This window comes from Procambarus clarkii, chromosome 83 (assembly GCF_040958095.1).
Source record: "Procambarus clarkii isolate CNS0578487 chromosome 83, FALCON_Pclarkii_2.0, whole genome shotgun sequence".
NCBI classification, from domain to species: domain Eukaryota; kingdom Metazoa; phylum Arthropoda; class Malacostraca; order Decapoda; family Cambaridae; genus Procambarus; species Procambarus clarkii.
Window position 1 is genome coordinate 5,676,337 of NC_091232.1, and position 17,738 is coordinate 5,694,074.

Consider the following 17,738-nt stretch of genomic DNA (forward strand, 5'->3'; position numbering starts at 1 on the left):
GGTCTGGTCAACATACTTTAACCACGTTATTGTGACTTATCGCCTGCTCGTGTGATATTTCTTCACACACGTGATGTAAGAGTGCGGATCTAGAGCCATATACAAACATGGTTTCACTCTGTATATCTCTTCACTACACACGACCTCCATCATAGTTATATTCTTACTACCTCAGGCGATCCTCCCGGATTCAGAGGATTTCTTGTGGATATGCCAGTTCTCTGTTTTGAAAGCAGAAGATGGTGACTGTGTCATGGGAGACTGCGTCAAAAGCTTCGAATGTCGATCTCGGAACGAACAAATCAATTTTTTCGCTCATTTCATACAATCGTCGCAAAAGCCAGGTCCAGGAGCTGGAACTCTGCATAGCTTATGGCCTTCCTTCGGTCAGATGGGAAAACAGTCAATTACTTATATATACAAAACTTGGTCGGAACATTTTAAGAGATACACTTTCGACAACCCGTCCTCGACTCAAGTCCATTACATTCAGCGGTCAACCCCACAGACGCATTCATAAATTTTAACATGCTGTTCATTCAAAACGGGAATTTTCTCAAGTATAAATTAATATTATAATATATTAGCATATTGTGTATATATAGGCATAGGATAGGTTAGGTGTTTAGGTTCTGTTGGCGATTATTTGTATTTGTAGTACGTGGGTGAAGCCTTTATAGCGTTGTGATTCGAACAAAATTCGTCAGTGAAGCACTTGTTCCGGATATGTTCGAACGTCAGCAGTTGTGAGTCGTGTGTAAACCGTTTTTCATTCATAAACAGGGGGTTTGGTGGGTGCATGGAATCACTTTTGGATCTTTGTTTGTAGGACGGGCTGCTTTCGAACATAGGCAGTGAATGAAGCACTTATTGAGATACGCCTCAAACGTAGACACTGAATGAAAACAATTATCGCTTAAGGTAGGATCTGCAGGCCCTGAACCCCGATATAGCTTATAGATTACATGTGATTAGATGCAGTCTGTCTACTTCAACAAAAGCGAAAGGTTCATTCCATGCAGCCGCCCCTGTTTATGAATGATAAACGCTGTATACACAACTGACAATTGATGTTCGGACATTTCTCGAACAGTGCTTAGTTGACCAACAACCCGTCCTCGACTCAAGCTCATTACACCAGTGGTCGATCACACAGACGCATTCATAAATTTTACAGCCCGTCCTCCAAACAAAGATCCAAAAGTGATTCCATGCACCCGCCAAACCCCCTGTTTATGAATGAAAAGCGGTTTACACACGACTCACAACTGCTGACGTTCGAACATATCCGGAACAAGTGCTTCACTGACGAATTTTGTTCGAATCACAACGCTATAAATGCTTCACCCACGTACTACAAATACAAATAATCGCCAACAGAACCTAAACACCTAACCTAACCTATCCTATGCCTATATATACACAATATGCTAATATGTTATAATATTAATTTATACTTGCGAAAATTCCTGTTTTGAATGAACAGCATGATAAAATTTATGAATGCGTCTGTGGGGTTGACCGGTGAATGTAATGGACTTGAGTCGAGGACGGGTTGAAATTTTAACATGGTGTTCATTCAAAACGAGAATTTTCTCAAATATAAATGAACATTATAACATTTTATATTAGCATATTGTGCACATATAGACATAGGTTAGGTTAGGTGTTCAGGTTCTGTTGGCGATTATTTGTATTTGTAGTACGTGGGAGAAGCATTTACAGCGTTGTGGTTCGAACAAAATTCGTCAGTGAAGCACTTGTTCTGGAAGTGTTCGAACAAAATCAGTTGTGAGTCGTGTGTAAACCGTTTAACATTCATAAACAGGGGATTTTGCCGGTGCATGGAATCACTTTTGGGTCGTTGTTTGGAGGACGGGCTGAGCTGCAGCCCGTCCTCCAAACAAAGACCCAAAAGTGATTCCATGCACCCGCCAAACCCCCTGTTTATGAATGAAAAGCGGTTTACACACGACTCACAACTGCTGACGTTCGAACATATCCGGAACAAGTGCTTCACTGACGAATTTTGTTCGAATCACAACGCTATAAATGCTTCAACCACGTACTACAAATACAACAGCCCGTCCTCCAAACAAAGATCCAAAAGTGATTCCATGCACCCGCCAACCCCCCCTGTTTATGAATGAATAGCGGTTTACACACGACTCACAACTGCTGACGTTCGAACATATCCGGAACAAGTGCTTCATTGACGAATTTTGTTCGAATCACAACGCTATAAATGCTTCACCCACGTACTACAAATACAAATAATCGGCAACAGAGCCTAAACACCTAACCTAACCTATGCCTATATATGCACAATATACTAATATCTTATAATATTCATTTTTATTTGAGAAAATTCTTGTTTTGAACGAACAGCATGTAAAAATTTAAGAATGCGTCTGCGGGGTCGACCGCTGGATGTAATGGACTTGAGTCGAGGACGGGTTGCTGAGCTGACAAACTCTGTTCGAATCGAGACTCAGTAAATGCTTCATCTACGAACTACAAATACAAATATACCTAGGTCATAAAAGTATTTATGTGTACGTCTGATACCATACTACTTGTGTAAAGGAGGAAATCTATATGTTTATCTCTCAGAATGTTCGGTAATATGTTTATTGTTTGTGATGTGTGTCTATGTATGTATTAACACGATGTACTGAACGGGGTGAGAATAGCTTGAGCTACCTCATCCCTTTGTGTGTATTTTACCTTAATAAACTTATTTCAATTTCAATTCAATTTCAATTTCAATGCAAATAATTATCAACAGAACCTAAACACCTAATCTAACCTACGCCTAAATATGCACAATATTTACTATATTTAAAATGTAATATGAATTAATTTTTTTAGAAAATTCATATTGCTATTTTGAATAAACAGCATGTTAAAATCAATGAAAGTATCTATGGAGTCGGCCGCCGCATGAAATGAGCATAGCCTAATAGCAGGTTAAAAAATATATAAACTAAACGACGATAATTGAGGAAAGATGTACAGTGATAGCAAGTGGACACTATAGTGCTTGGTAAATCCTGGTTCTGGCCAGGGTGGAACAATTGTCAACCCGTCCTCAGACCAAGTTCATTCCATCCTGCGGACGACCCCAAAGACGCTTTCATACATATTAACATGCTGTTTATTCAAAATACGAGTTTTCTCATATATAAATTATTATTATTATTTTATATTAGCATTCTATGCATATTTAGGCACTGGTTAGGTTAGGTGTTTATGTTTTTTGGGCGATTATTTGTATTTGTATTACGTGGGTGTTACATTTATAGTGTTGCTCGAACAAAAGTAGTAAGCGAAGCACTTGTTCCGGAAGTGTTCAGACGTCATCAGTTGTGAATCGTGTGAAAACCGTTTTTCATTGATACACAGGGGGGTGTGGCGGGTGCATGGAATGACCTTTAGCCATTGTTTATGAGGACTGACTGACAATTGAACAGCATTCCTTCATAATATTCCTTCCAGTCCTCTTAAAAATAACAACGCTTTTCGCCCGTATGCGCGCTATGGCCAAAAATTAATGTATTTTGAAATGAAATCGACTCACGAAAGTGACGTCCTGTCCCGATTTCTGTTTGAGTCCTCCGGCTTACTTGGTTAGGTTAGGAGAGGAAACTTTCAATTTACGTTTTTCATGACGTTTTGAAACGTTAGGAGAATTTCCTGCCCTCATGACCTACCAGAGGACCCTTAACTTACTGTTTTGGGAAAAAGATCCCAAATTTATTTTTCAATTTTTTGTTTAATTTTCAAATTACGTCGATTTTCGGCCAAACGGCCAAATTCAGACGTAATTGGTAAGAGAACAGATTGGTTCCCACTCATCCCCCTCCCGTATGTCTTCCCCCTAACATTACATACCTCCTCCCTTACGTCGTCCCCTAACATTACATACCTCCTCCCTTACGTCGTCCCCTAACATTACATACCTCCTCCCTTACGTCGTCCCCTAACATTACATACCTCCTCCCTTACGTCGTCCCCTAACATTACATACCTCCTCCCTTACTAAGCACCCCCGCCCCCACAACACAAGGGGCTCCTCTTAGACGTATAATTACACTTGTAGAAATGTGGTCCGCAAGTATAAATTAATGTGCAACATTAGCAATTACGGATGCGTAGCGTTATTTTCAAGATACATTTTCGTAATTGAAATGATGTAATTACAATATGCAGATGCAATATTACAAAGTTAACTGAGGACAGGGGGAAGGGAAGTTCAAAAGTTACTGCTGAAATTGTTATTGCTGAAGTCTGAAATTATTATTAAATAAGAATCTTGATCGCCCTTCCTTAATATTTATGTATCGTGATATGTGTAATTAAAACGTATTCATTTTTGTTTCGCTCGTAAGTTACACAGAGACCAACTTAGACTGACAGCCATATGTGTATACACACACACACACACCAGACTACTCACATCCTAATTTGCTCACATTATAGACTGTACATAATCTAGGGCCCATACAACCAAGGCCGCACCCACCTGAGTCATACACAGCACTAAGGATGAAATAGAAACAAAAACATAAAATTAGAGCGATAAATGATTACCTCTGGATCAGAAGGGAAGCAGTGAGGCAACATAAAGGTGCACAAATTCCAAGGAAAAAGTATATCTTAAGGTATTCCAGTCATTTTAACCGTCCCCCAAAACGTATCCATCAATTTTATTGATTGCGTGTTAAAAATAGGTTTGCTCTTATATGTATATATGTGCTGTCAATCTGTTATATGGTGTCTATTAATCTTGTTTAAATTACTAATCAAGCTGTCAATGTAATCAATCAGAGCTTTAATATAACAATGTGCTTTAATATACTTACTAAGCTCTCTCATCTCATTTTTCTCTTGCAATGTATCTTTATCATTTATCAATTCTGATAGAAATTACCTACTTAAAATTATCTGCTAGATTAAGGACCTGCCCGAAACGCTGCGCGTACTAGTGGCTTTACAAGAATGTAAATACTGTACTATCCAATGTATTCTCACAAACCCAATGTACCTTCTTGTATATATATAAATAAATAAATAAATTAATATTATTATATATTAAAGTTCTGTGTATAGTTTGGTTAGGTGTTCAGGTTCTGTTGGTGATTATTTGCATTTGCAACCCGTCCTCGACTCAAGTTCATTACATCCAGCGGTCGACCCCACAGATGCATTCATAAATTTTTACATGTTGTTCATTCAAAAAGGGAATTTTCTCAAATATAAATTAATGTTATATTAGAATATTGTGCATATATAAGCATAGGTTAGGTTAGGTGTTTAGGTCTGTTGGCGATTATTTGTATTTGTAGTACGTGGGTGAAGCATTTATAGCGTTGTGGTTCGAACAAAATTCGTCAGTGAAGCACTTGTTCCGGATGTGTTCGAACAAAATCAGTTGTGAGTCGTGTGTAAATCATTTCTATTCATAAACAGGGGGTTTGGCTGGTGCATGGAATCACTTTTGGGTCTTTGTTTGGAGGACGGGCTGCGTCCTCCTAAACAAAGGCCCAAAGTCCATTCCATCCACCTGACAAATCCCATGTTTATGAATGAACAACGATTTACACACGACTCACAACTGATTTCGTTCGAACACTTCCGGAACACGTGCTTCACTGACGAATTTTATTCGAACCACAAAGCTATGAAGATTTCAGCCACGTTTCACCCACAAATAATCGGCAACAGAACCTGAACACCTATCCTAACCAGCGCCTAAATATGAACAATATGCTAATATATAATAATATTAATTTATATTTCAGAAAAGTTCTGTTTTGAATGAACAGAATGTTAAAATTGATGAATGCGTCTTTGGAGTCGACCGCTGGATGTAATGGACTTGGTCTGAGGACGGGTTGCAAATGCAAATAATCCCCATTAAAACCTAAACTCCTAACTTAACCTAACCTATGCCTAACTATACATAGAATTTTATGTTATACGAATATTAATTTATACATGAGAACAAACACATTTTTATTACTCAATGTGTTAAAACTGATGAATGCGTCTGGGGAGGACGGCCGCTGCTTTAAACAGCCTAGTGTGAGGACGAGTTGTTAGATTAGCGAATATTTGGTCAATTTACTTAGGCTTATCAAGATTTCCCCAGGCCAACTTCTGGGCCAGATTCACGAAGCAGTTACGCAAGCACTTACGAACCTGTACATCTTTTCTCAATTTTTGCCGGCTTCGTTTATAATCATTAAACAGTTAATGATCACCGAAGCACCAGGAGGCTGTTTATAACAATAACAACAGTTGATTGGGAAGTTTTCATGCTTGCAAACTGTTTAATAAATGTAACCAAAGCCGTCAAAGATTGAGGAAAGGTGTACACGTCCGTAAGCACTTGCGTAACTGCTTCGTGAATCTGGTCCCCTGGTCTTATCCAGGATGTAACCCATATGAATTATCTAACTCATAGGTACCTATTTACTGTTAAGTGGACAGAGTCAGCAGGTGAAAGGAAACATGCCTAACAGTTTGTGTCATATCCGGGTATTGCATTCAAGTCCCTCGATTTTGAGCGTGGAGTTGCGGGTACACCACTGTGTGTGTTGTCTCCATTGCTAGCGTGATCCACATAGCACTGGACGGAGGTAAAGGTAGGACTTCCCTCGCCCTCTTACATGTACTTAACACAACCTTACACACTAAACAATTCCCTCTAGTACACCTCTTACACATTCTACCTTACATACACCCCTAACCTATATACATCCTCTTATGCCAATCCTCGTGACAAAGAATCGACTGAAGAGCAGCAATTTAGTCATTATTTGTTTCTTGTTGAATGGCCAACCCCATTTGGGGTTTCAATAAGCAGATGGGCCCTAATCCCTGCCGTGTTTGGGCCGGTTATACGGCAATAATGAGGGCAGAATTAGGGGAGTGTATTAGAGGGAGTGAATCGGAGATTTCAGGCAAGCCAGCACGCTACCAATGAGGATAGATGGATACAAGGCACGGATTGGTAGATTGAAAGTTGATGAATGGATTGGCTAGATGTATGATTAGATGGGCTTGAGAAGTGATTGAAAGGATTGGAGGTGTGGATGAATAGGCTAGAGAGAGTAGATGGATGAGGTGTGGTTAAATGGATTGGAGGTGTGGATGAATAGGCTAGAGAGAGTAGATGGATGAGGTGTGGTTAAATGGATTGGAGGTGTGGATGAATAGGCTATATAAAGTGGCTGGATGAGCTAATTCGAGTTTACGGGCTTACCATAGCCCGTGCTACATGGACACTTCATCCTGAGTAGCTAAATCTTTAACAACAACAACAGCTAATTCGATGAAGTTAGATGTGATATAAGTGTGGTCGGATTAATTATGTGTTAGTGAATGGATGGCTTGAATATACCTAAATACTTCAGTTTAAAATTTATTAAGATAAAGTCTTCGGGTATAATCGGAGGAAACCTTTGACAAACAGCGGTCTTCTAGTCAAGGTAAAATTTGGATGTGTGATCGGATAAGCTGGAGACGTAGTTGATTAGACCATAGGTGTGGTTAGATGGGCTAGAGGCGCTCCGGAGAATTTTCCAAAATTTTCCCGAAACCTCTTGTTATGGATATCTATAATGTTGTTCTGTCTAAAGTTAGAGGCTGGCTAGCCTCATTCAACTTATCGGCGGGAAATGATTAAGGGGTTTCGGACGGAACAAGGCTGGTTGGGTTGTTGTTGTTTTAGATTCAGCTACTTGGAACAAAAAGTTCAAAGTAGCACGGGCTATGGTGAGCCCGTAATTGGTTGGGGTTGGCCTAAGTTAAATGCTTTAAAAAAAGCAATTATGGAGATCATGCAATTTTCATATAGTCAAGTGAAGTACTGTATTATGTATGAGTTCCCTAGAGGTTTTAGTTATCATAGAACTGTATATGTTCTGAGGGACCCCACACAGTTGTTTAAGTGCTTCTTAATAATACATTTTCTGTAAGAAGGGAGTGAAGTGGGAAGCAGGGAGAAAAAGGAGGCAAGGACGAGGGGAAGGATGAAGGGAAGATTAAGAGGGAAGGGATGAGAAGGTCAAGGATAAGGGGAGGGTCAAGGGGAAGATGTGGGGAAAGGTGGAAAATGAGTGAGGGGAAGAAACCTGGGTGCATTGAGGTACCCCTTATACACATAAAGATTTACATTAAATTATGAGTTCATTTTTTTTATTTGAGTTAAAACATAAAACAATCATAACTCAGTAATTCGTTTTCTTAATATATTTTAATATTAATTCAAATAAACGAATTTGAAATAATGTTTTAAATATAACGAAAATCACTCTGCCCGTTAGGCAAATCAAATCTTGCATACTAGGCCGAATAGTGCATTCTGGCTATTAGGTATGACATTATATATACGTATAATGAATAAATTTGTCTGTTCAAGGTTGTAGGGGAGAAGGGGAAAATAGGGAAAATACAGAGGGAAGAGAGGGAGAGGAAACAGAATAATGGGAAGGGGGGGAAGAGGAAGGGAAAGTGGGTGGGAAAGGTGAAGGGGGAAAGGGTGGACGGGAAGAAATATGGGGGTATGTGGGGAGAGGGTAAAAAGAGGGTTGGAATAGGGGACGAGGAGGGAGAGGCTGAGAGAGAGAGCGGCAGAGAGAGAGAGAGAGACTGAGACTATCCCTGGTACTAATATGTAACCTCCCCCAACCTCCCTCCTAGTATAAATTGACATACAGTATATCATCTTATAATTATAATGTTTGTGCTGAATGTATAACATGAAAGAACTTACATAAAAAAAAACTTTATTTTGTTACAAAATAAGACAAAAATGGGCTACAAACGAGTCAATGTCCTCATTTCACAATTCCTGTAGTTAGATGATCTGGGTTCAATCTCCAAGCATAAAGAAACAGTTGGGCACATTTCCTTTCACCTTATGTCCCTTCTTACCTAACAGTAAAATTGGTACTCGGGAGTTAGACAATTATTGTGGGTTGCATCCTGGGGAAATCAGTAGTTAGCCCAGGGGGACCTCGATAAGCCAAAGTACAGGTGTCTTGTCCCCAAAAACTGGGAATTGGGCAACGCAAAATACACGTTGGCATGGCGTTTAATATTTGGCGTATTAAAGGCTATGATTTAAGTGTCTATATACAAGTGATTATGCACCTATATATAGTGGAGCAACATAAACCAGATACAGGACCTAGGGGACACTGGTGGCTGAGTGTACAGCACGCTGGATACGTAGTCCTGTGTTCCGGGGTTTGATTCCCGGTGCCGGTGGAAACAAAAATGGGCAGACTTCTTCCACCCTGATGCCCCTGTTTCCTAGCAGTAAATAGGTACCTGGGAGTTACAACTGTTATGGGCTGCTTTCTGGGTGTGTGTGTAAAAAAAAAAAAAAAATTAGTAACAGTTGATTGACAGTTCAGAGGCAGGCTGAAAGAGCAGAGCTCAACCCCCGCAAGCACAACTAGGTGAATACGGTACTGTATATTGGTGCCTAGATGCTGTTTGCTAGCATATTCAATGGATATAATCAGGTCTCTAGTGCACACCCAATTTGATGAATCTCATTAAAGATTTCAACTACAGATGGTTATAATCAAATCTTAAAATAATTCTGCAGACTTGTAGCTTCATTTGGCAATGCAACTGTTATGCATCAATTATTTCTGTACATAGTAAGTGATGATTTTATAATCAATCGAGAAGTTTTATTTTTTGAAGTCTGTAACATCTAATCGTTTAATATGTAGGGAAAAGGGAGGGGGAGGGTGTGGCTTCCTGCACCTGACAATGGAGATAAAAAATGATTCATTCTAAATTATTTTGCTCAATAACATTTTTTCATTAATCCATATACTACACTGCCAAATTTTTGCCTACATATCTTCATATTTTATGTCTTCAAATTCCTTCATCCTTTACACATCATCAAAACATATTACCAGTAATCATTCATCTTCAATTACTGTATTCCACTATTTCTCAGCAGCATAATGAAGTACATATTAACATTGCATTTAGCACACACCTCACTGTGTAACCCACTTTGTTTTGATGTTTTGCCGTCTTTCTTTCTTTCTTTCTTTGCCTGTGCCAAATTGTTAATTATTTATGAACCTCTTTTAAGAGGTTTCTAAATGTTAATAAACATTTATAAACCTCTTAAAATCTCCACACACTTTGTCTTTTTATTGGAAAATAGTATATAAAAAACTTCAAGTCATTAGATTTATTAAAATTATTTACTAATTGTAAATATATACCCAACAAATGCAGAACCAATGACAAACAAATAAGAAATTGTTTTTACAAACCCAAACATGATACTAGCACTTCTATGATTTATGTTGCAAAAAAAGAGGAACAAGAACATTTTCCAAAAAATATTTAGCTTATAAATATAATAAAATATACACAACATTTAAATATTAACCTAAACAAGATAAATTCTCCAAGTCAATTAAAATCTAGCAGAAACTTGCCAAGCAAACTTTCTCATATCACAGTGCATTAATTTGAACCCTATACTCTAAATATGATCATAATTACATATCCTAAACAAATATACTAGCTCTGGACAACACCCATATACAAGATAAATATCATGGTACCTTGAGGTTACCTTGAGGTGCTTCCGGGGCTTAGCGTCCCCGCGGCCCGGTCATCGACCAGGCCTCAAACAACTGGTAGACAACAATTGTAGTACAATCATCAAGTATACTTTTTTTAAATAAAACATATTTAGTGACTGTAGATACTAGTACCTGTAACACAAGTCATTTAAATGCTTTACATATTCTTTCATATTTACAGTAAGTTCATCGATACAAAAAAATATGTTCTGCATACCATTATTCATTGGTTATTGTGATTCTTTTCAATGCTCAAAGATCTGAAAGCAATGTTAAAGTGAACAACTTTATGAACAAAATAAGTGAGGGCTCATTCAGTGTGTATATATGAAAGGAAATAATTAAATAAAGTAAGCAAAAGTAAATAAAGTCAGAATATTAAGATAAAGGATCCCACAAATATATTAAATCGGATACTGAACTGGATATTAAGTTACATCATAAAATAAAACGAAATGAATGTAGGTAACATAAGGACCATTAGCAAGAAAATAGACAAAAATTTTCAATCCAACACAACAAAATTACACATTTACTCAGTGAAAACTGTTCTCACAAAATATTTACAGCCAGCACTTCCGAGTTGAATGATTCTACTACTGTCTCATACAATGCAGAAATTCACCATGATATTAATCCAGAATATTTTCAAGAGTTTTTTCTCAAAATGACAATCATGGAATCTCTTCATTAAAACTTATTAAGAGTGTATTAATAATAATAAAAACTGTACCAAATATTTTTATCAAATTAAGCACAGCTACTCTCTCATATCATTTAACACACTGAAAACCATAACCAAAGGAATAGCATTATGGTATGCCACATGGTAGGCCATTATGAATGGCCTTTGGCATTATGTAAGCAGAAAAATCTGCCATATACCTACCATATCTTATGAAAATATTAGAGGTGCACGACTGTATTTAAACAATATTTAATCACAGGTAAATAATACTCAACACATTTCTTTACGAATCTTGAAGGTGCTATTTAAAGAATGACAAGATATGGTTAAAATATATTTGTACATTCTTTTTTTTTTTATATCTACAGAGTTGAAACCTTGTGCTTCTGCCATATTATAAAATTCGTCACATTTCATTTTAAAGGATCCTAGAGATACTTAACTTCCAATATTCTATCACACACAAGAGAAATGTAAGACTGCACCTTCCTCAAGAATGTATGTAACATCATTAGACTAAATTATACTTTTCAAAATATATGTAATATCTTAGACATAAACTAAAAACTAAGTGCTGACTGTAATGAAACACCTTTTTCTGGAGGAGCCCCAGTTCCCCCAGAAAATATAGCTTGAGATTTTGTCTTGCAGTTTCGATTAATATAATTTGTCTAATATTTTCAATGCACTGATATGGAAGGTTTACAAGTCATTATGGAAGGATCTTTGTATCTTATATCACATGTCATCAAGGTGCAAATAAAAAAAACTTTGAATGGTATGGTATACCATTGTTATAGTAGTTCCCCACCATCCTAGAGCGAGGCTCTTTGTACAGTCACCTATCCAGTTACCAGCCAGGTCCAATAGTGTTTAATCTTAATGAAAGAGTGATGGCATACATCATCAACTGTGGCATGCAATTGGTTCATTGCCAGTGATCAAACACAAATTGTCAGATCATTTATCTTCATCCTGCTGTATACAAGATTAATGGATGAAATGACAAGTAAAGTGACCTGTGTGAATGTATACTGCAAGCAGTAATAAAGTTAGCTGAGTGGCTAAGTCAATATTCAGCTGCCAAAATAATGGCTTCATCTGTACAATTTACCTACCTATCCACAATTGATTCAATTGTCAGTACAATACCTACCTATGCAGTTAAACGGGAATTGAATTTGTGCACCTATCTGCAGCCCAAGATGAGTTACCTGAGTCTCTCCACACTTATCAGACAATGAACTCAATGTTTTGGTAGAAGTAAATGAGATGTTATCCATTAAACAAAATATGTACTAATATATCATTTTACCAATAACATAAGTGAGATTACATCTAAACTCCCAATAAATCAGTATCACAGTAAAACAATGAATGAAGTAATAGGGAATGTTCAAAGTAATATGATTATTATTAATCAAAATATAGTCTTATTTTTTCTATAGTTTATTTGATGTGTCAAATTCCTCTTACTCCAGAGGTTAATCCAATTTACAAATTTATAAACACAATGTGAACTTCGTTAACTTAATGGAATCATTTTTGCTACCAACTTCCTTTGCTAGAATCAGTCTCTGGGATAAATAGCTCGCAACCACGGGCCTGGAATATATTGAGCACCGTCGTAGAAATCAAAGTACTGGTTCAGGTCTGGATGTTTTACCTGCAAGAGAAAATCATTTTAACATTTTCAAACAGAACTTTTAATAATTAATTTTGTTAAAGACACAAAGCTTGTGTATATACTGTATATGCATTGTACTGAGGTCACCCCCAAGGTCGAACTACTAATCCTGGGGCAACCCCCACAACAGTTGCACAACTCTCAGATACTTATATACTTTTAAGTGAACAAGCACCTTAGGTGAAAGGAAACATGCCCAACCATTTCTGTCCCACACAGGAATTGAACCTGGGATCCACTATAGGCCAACAATTGATCTTTCCTAGGAGGCAACCTATAACAGAATCCTAACTCCCAGGAATCTATTTGCTACTAGGTGAACTTCCCCAACCATCACCATCCTGTATGGAAATCAAACCTGGGACCTTCTGGTTATGAACTGACTATGCTCACCGCACAAATAAAAATAAACTGAATAGTTCTAAGCTGTACTAGTCCACACAGCCTGCACCTGAAGTGAGTCAGGAAGGAATTTTTAGGAGCTGTGTTGGGGGTGTCGCTCTGACCTAAGGTTGACCTTTACTATCTGGTGGAGGTCAACCTTAGTAACTTTGTAGGTAGTAAGTCAAGGTTCAGTACAAGGAGAAAGCTTTTGAGTTTATGGAAAATACTTTACTGTCTACATTCTAAGTAGGATCGAATATTCTCATAAGTTTCCCAACAGGCTGGTACAGAATGTCAAGCTGCCTTGCTTGCAGCAGATCATAATCAGAAGTAAACAGAATCATGTCTTAGGAAGCAACAAAGTGGTGTAGCTAGGAAATAACAAACAAAATGAATGAATATTTCATAAATTATATTTCCTTGATATTTTATTATTAAACTTTACTGTCAACAAAATTAATAAAGGTCTAATTACATAAAGTCTCATTAAAAAAAAACATACCTCGTGATTTAGAATTGGAGATATATTCTCCTGGGGAACATACGTAATTTGTGCTGCCTCACGATCTCCGGTGTCGACTAGCAGAGCATAATTGGGCTGCTCTTTCCAGTGCTACTAAGAAAAAACAAAATTAGGACAGCTAATTAAACTAATATATTGTCTAATATACCAATTCATACATATATACATACATATATAAGAATTCAGTTCTAGCATTCAATATCAATTAAGGTAATAGCTGATCTAAAAAAAAATCTATTTCTAGAATCTAAACTATCAAAATGACTCAATTATTGCACAAAGTGATATAATGGCTAAACTTTAAGTACTACTTCATGTCAAGTGATAAGCTTCAAAATAAAATGAAGCACTTACTTTGTTATCTTGATGCATTTTGCTTATCCACTCCTCTGGTGCCTGAAAAATACAAACACAGTATCTAGGCAAATGTTATATTTACATAGAGACTTTCTTATCTACTTCAAAAAATTAATTTTTTTAGTCACCAAAAGTATCTAAGCTTTACCAGTTACTTAGTTTAGACTTAGAAGCAAAATAAATGTTATAGTAAATACAAATATCATCTATATTAACTTTTGTATTTAGGTAAATTATGGAGCTTGATTAAATGATCAGAGGAAATAGTCCTGATTACACATTCTTTTAAGGTAGATGTATCTTAGGCACTACCAACCACAGTGGACAGATCCGTTTCTATAAAAATTTATTAAAATACAACACTAATGAAATAGCTTTTTCTGGTGGGTGCCCTCAGTAGCCTTTTAAGCTAGCTGCTTGGTTAGCTTCAAGCTAACCACACCAGGTACTACACCAGGCCCTCGTGACTCATAAGGACCTGGTGGGGTACATTAGGCTTGGAGCTAAAAAAACAATGCAGATCGAAGAGGTGCCAGAAATATTTTCTCACCTTAGACTTAGGATCCCAGCCAATAATCACAGCCTTATAGCCCCAGAGGTTATGTTTTACAACTTGGCCAATGCGCCACTTCAATCCCTGTGGGCGAATGTTGCGTGGTTTTGGAGACATACCAAAAGCACCATCAGGATTACGATAGTTCCATACTTCAACAGCAGGACACTCCCCAAGTGGATCATCATCATCCAAGTTATACCAATGGCTATAATCTGTAAGTTATGTACTATGAAGCCCAATGTTAAGTTAGCATGAAATAACCATATTATTAATTCCCAAGTACAGACTAAATGTTGCCTTAATTACTAGAAATACTAAAGGTACAAATACACAATCTTTTAATAAATAGTATTGAATTAGTTACAATTGCTAAAAAAATGCAAGAAAGATTAGGAATCTGCAAATCATGTTAAAAATAACAAATAATTCAGCTCTTTCAACATTATAAAACTATCACAAATCTAATGGCCACTTGCTCTAAATTTAATTATAAAACAGAAATGACAAATCACAAGTAAATTATAATGGCAGTCCTATACTAAAGGTACTAGTTTTAATTACAGCAAAAGAAAAAACAAATATGTACTGTACCGTTAACCATATATTTTTGTTGAACACCAATAAGCCACTCCCTCCATGATGATGATGTGAGCCATTTTTGTGACAGGGTGTGGGCCTGCTTAACCAGCCTGTACATCTCGATTGCCCGCTGGTCTGGAGTAATAGATGAGCGCTGTGTCAGCCAGTACTGCACTGGCACACAGCACACCAACACACAAAGTACTACGGCATCACGACCAGATAGCGGCATGGCAATTCTGAACAAAGCAAAGCAAAGGTATATATTAATAAGAGTAAAAACTATTGAACCACATACATAATATACTACTAAGGCTAGGAAAGAGAACAAATCAACAATAATGAATGCTTAAAGGCAGAATAATCAGAAAAACAATTTTCAATAAAAATAATCTGCCATGAAGACAATTTACAAAACAATGGGAAGAGGGAAGAGAAATATAAATATAAAGCTTCTGTTCCAACACAAATAAGTATTCTCCTAGCCTATAAAATTAAATACATACCAGGCTCCAATTTGCATAGGCCACTATACTATCAAGGCCCATAATTATATATCAGAGACCATACCACGAAACTCCATATACAGTAAATTTAAATTTAAATTACAGTACTGTCATTTGTCTCGCATTTCCACAGAATGGTGGCAAGACATAGGCATGCAATCCTGTCCACTTGTGCATGACTAAGGTAACTTTGAGAATTTCTAGGGTTTCAGATTGTAGTATTAATTCTTTCACTAAATAGTTTTCACATAACCTAATATAACTGACCTAACATAACACATTCTAGCAAAAATTTGGCAGGCCGGAAAGGGCAAGTTATGGAAGGGACGTTTCATTCCAATGCCCTTTCAAGTACGGTTCAAATAATTTTGGAATTGCCAGCGTACTGGAATAGTTAATCCTGTTACGCATTACATATTCTTGAATCGTTTACCAGTTGAGATAAGATACAACCTGGGCCACAAATAACGGAAAACTAATGATATCCGTAAAACACAGCGTGTGGATACCAATGTTGACAGCACCTTCGTCACCACAACCAGCTGACAGTTCACACATCCGATTTCAATAATAATAATAATAATAATTTTAATGTTTACTCGGGTAAAAGAACAAACATTCAAATTGAGTTACAAACAGAATGTTGGATTTCTAGATAGAGCTAGTACATACTATGCCTTAAGCCACTAATATGCACAGCGTTTCGGGAGATCTATTTCTTAAACTATTTCTTTAACAATAAACATTTATTTCTTCTTAAAGCCAAAAACTATATTATAAAACACTTAAAACACTATCACTTTAGAAAACTATCAATTTACACAGAATTAACAACAAGGGTACTTCAAATTTCGTTAATATTGCAAATAATATATCTCACAAAAGCTTAAGTTGAAGTCATTTCATGTGTTCGAACAAAAGTAAAATGTAAACAAACAAACGAGCAACAAACGTACGAACACGCCATTGGGGTTCGAGAGCTTGAGGCCAGCCTCCCACGATCGGATCTTGGCGCGCGGATTGAACGCTCCTGGCTGGACGTTCTTTCCACACCTTACCTGGAACTCATCTTTGAATTCAGCTGGCTTCTTTGGGCCAGTGTGTGCTCACTGCAGCTACCCAGGGGTTCACAGGACCGGGGGAGGCCGGAGCCTCCCTAATGGACGCCTCCCCGAGCGGGGGCGCCATGGATGTTGACAGCAAGTCCCAGAGAGGAAAACGTCTGCTGGAAAATGAGTCGGCTGATGCTGCCCCAGAGCGAGACGCTAAGAGGATGTCTTCCCCTTCAGAAGACCTTAGTCTTGTGGTACCCCGTTCCTCGTTTGTGGTAGTCCTAATCCAGTCAGAATCAGGTCAGTGCGTCTTTGCAAATCCTCGTACCTTAGGTGCAGCAATCGAGGCTTCCGTATTGTGGCCACATTGCCTGCCTGAGACCATACGTACCCTGGGTAGGGGTGCAGCACTGAAGCTACATATCAGAAAGGAGGCTCTATCACACATCTGTGTATCCGACATTATTAAGTTGGGGGACTGGCCTGTCAGGTGCCGACAGGTATTGTCGCAGGAGGAGGAGTCTCGAGCCCGGTATGGGAAGATTGGCCCAATTGACCAGTGTAGATGTGGATGACATCCAGGCCGCTCTGCAGGTATTAGGGGGTGCATCGGCGAGATTATTGGAAGTTACCAGGATTCGCGGAGCAGCAGGGCCGACATCCATGGTCCGTGTAAAGTTCGATGGGCACCTCCCTGACCGAGTGGCACTACACAGGACCTCGTATCAGGTTCAGCCCTACAATTTCCCTGTGTTACGATGTTACGCTT

At 37.8% G+C, this 17,738-nt stretch overlaps 2 protein-coding genes across 10 annotated transcripts in view; one reads left to right on the forward strand and one right to left on the reverse strand.

The window, feature by feature from the left end:
* The first annotated feature begins 6,546 nt into the window (after nucleotides 1-6,546).
* The window catches only part of LOC123768722 (angiomotin-like protein 1), a 56,330-nt gene continuing 45,138 nt past the window's right edge, over nucleotides 6,547-17,738 (forward strand). Inside the window, exon 1 of one of the 2 annotated variants that reach the window (XM_069316324.1) lies at nucleotides 6,547-6,650. Coding sequence is in view for 1 of the 2 variants with exons in the window: in XM_069316322.1 (XP_069172423.1) it covers nucleotides 15,642-15,670 (29 nt within the window). In the remaining variant the exon portion in view is untranslated. Of the gene's footprint in view, nucleotides 6,651-15,546; nucleotides 15,671-17,738 lie in introns of those variants that run through there. The other variant, XM_069316322.1, reaches the window with a different exon arrangement.
* LOC123768723 (uncharacterized) lies at nucleotides 10,220-16,652 on the reverse strand. Of its 8 annotated transcripts, none has more exons than XM_045759431.2 (6): nucleotides 16,590-16,652; nucleotides 15,424-15,650; nucleotides 14,827-15,044; nucleotides 14,274-14,315; nucleotides 13,899-14,009; nucleotides 10,220-12,991 (listed from the first exon to the last, which is right to left on the reverse strand). In XM_045759431.2, the coding sequence occupies exons 2-6, from the start codon at nucleotides 15,641-15,643 to the stop codon at nucleotides 12,896-12,898; spliced, it is 687 nt and encodes a 228-aa protein (XP_045615387.1). In that variant the 5' UTR covers nucleotides 15,644-15,650; nucleotides 16,590-16,652; the 3' UTR covers nucleotides 10,220-12,895. The 8 variants fall into 8 exon arrangements, with proteins under 8 accessions (XP_045615387.1, XP_045615390.1, XP_045615386.1 ...); XM_045759434.2 differs by lacking the exon at nucleotides 16,590-16,652 and adding an exon at nucleotides 16,442-16,504; XM_045759430.2 differs by lacking the exon at nucleotides 16,590-16,652 and adding an exon at nucleotides 16,427-16,495.

What these genes read in the sequence shown, in the direction of transcription:
- LOC123768723 (XM_045759427.2), bottom strand. Translation starts at nt 16,252, where the DNA reads ATGAAACGTCCCTTCCATAACTTGCCCTTTCCGGCCTGCCAAATTTTT. An exon ending in ACAAAAATATATGGTTAACG is followed by an intron (nt 15,045 to 15,423) that starts GTACAGTACATA and finishes CATAACTTACAG; the next exon opens with ATTATAGCCATTGGTATAAC. An exon ending in AAATGCATCAAGATAACAAA is followed by an intron (nt 14,010 to 14,273) that starts GTAAGTGCTTCA and finishes TTTTCTTAGTAG; the next exon opens with CACTGGAAAGAGCAGCCCAA.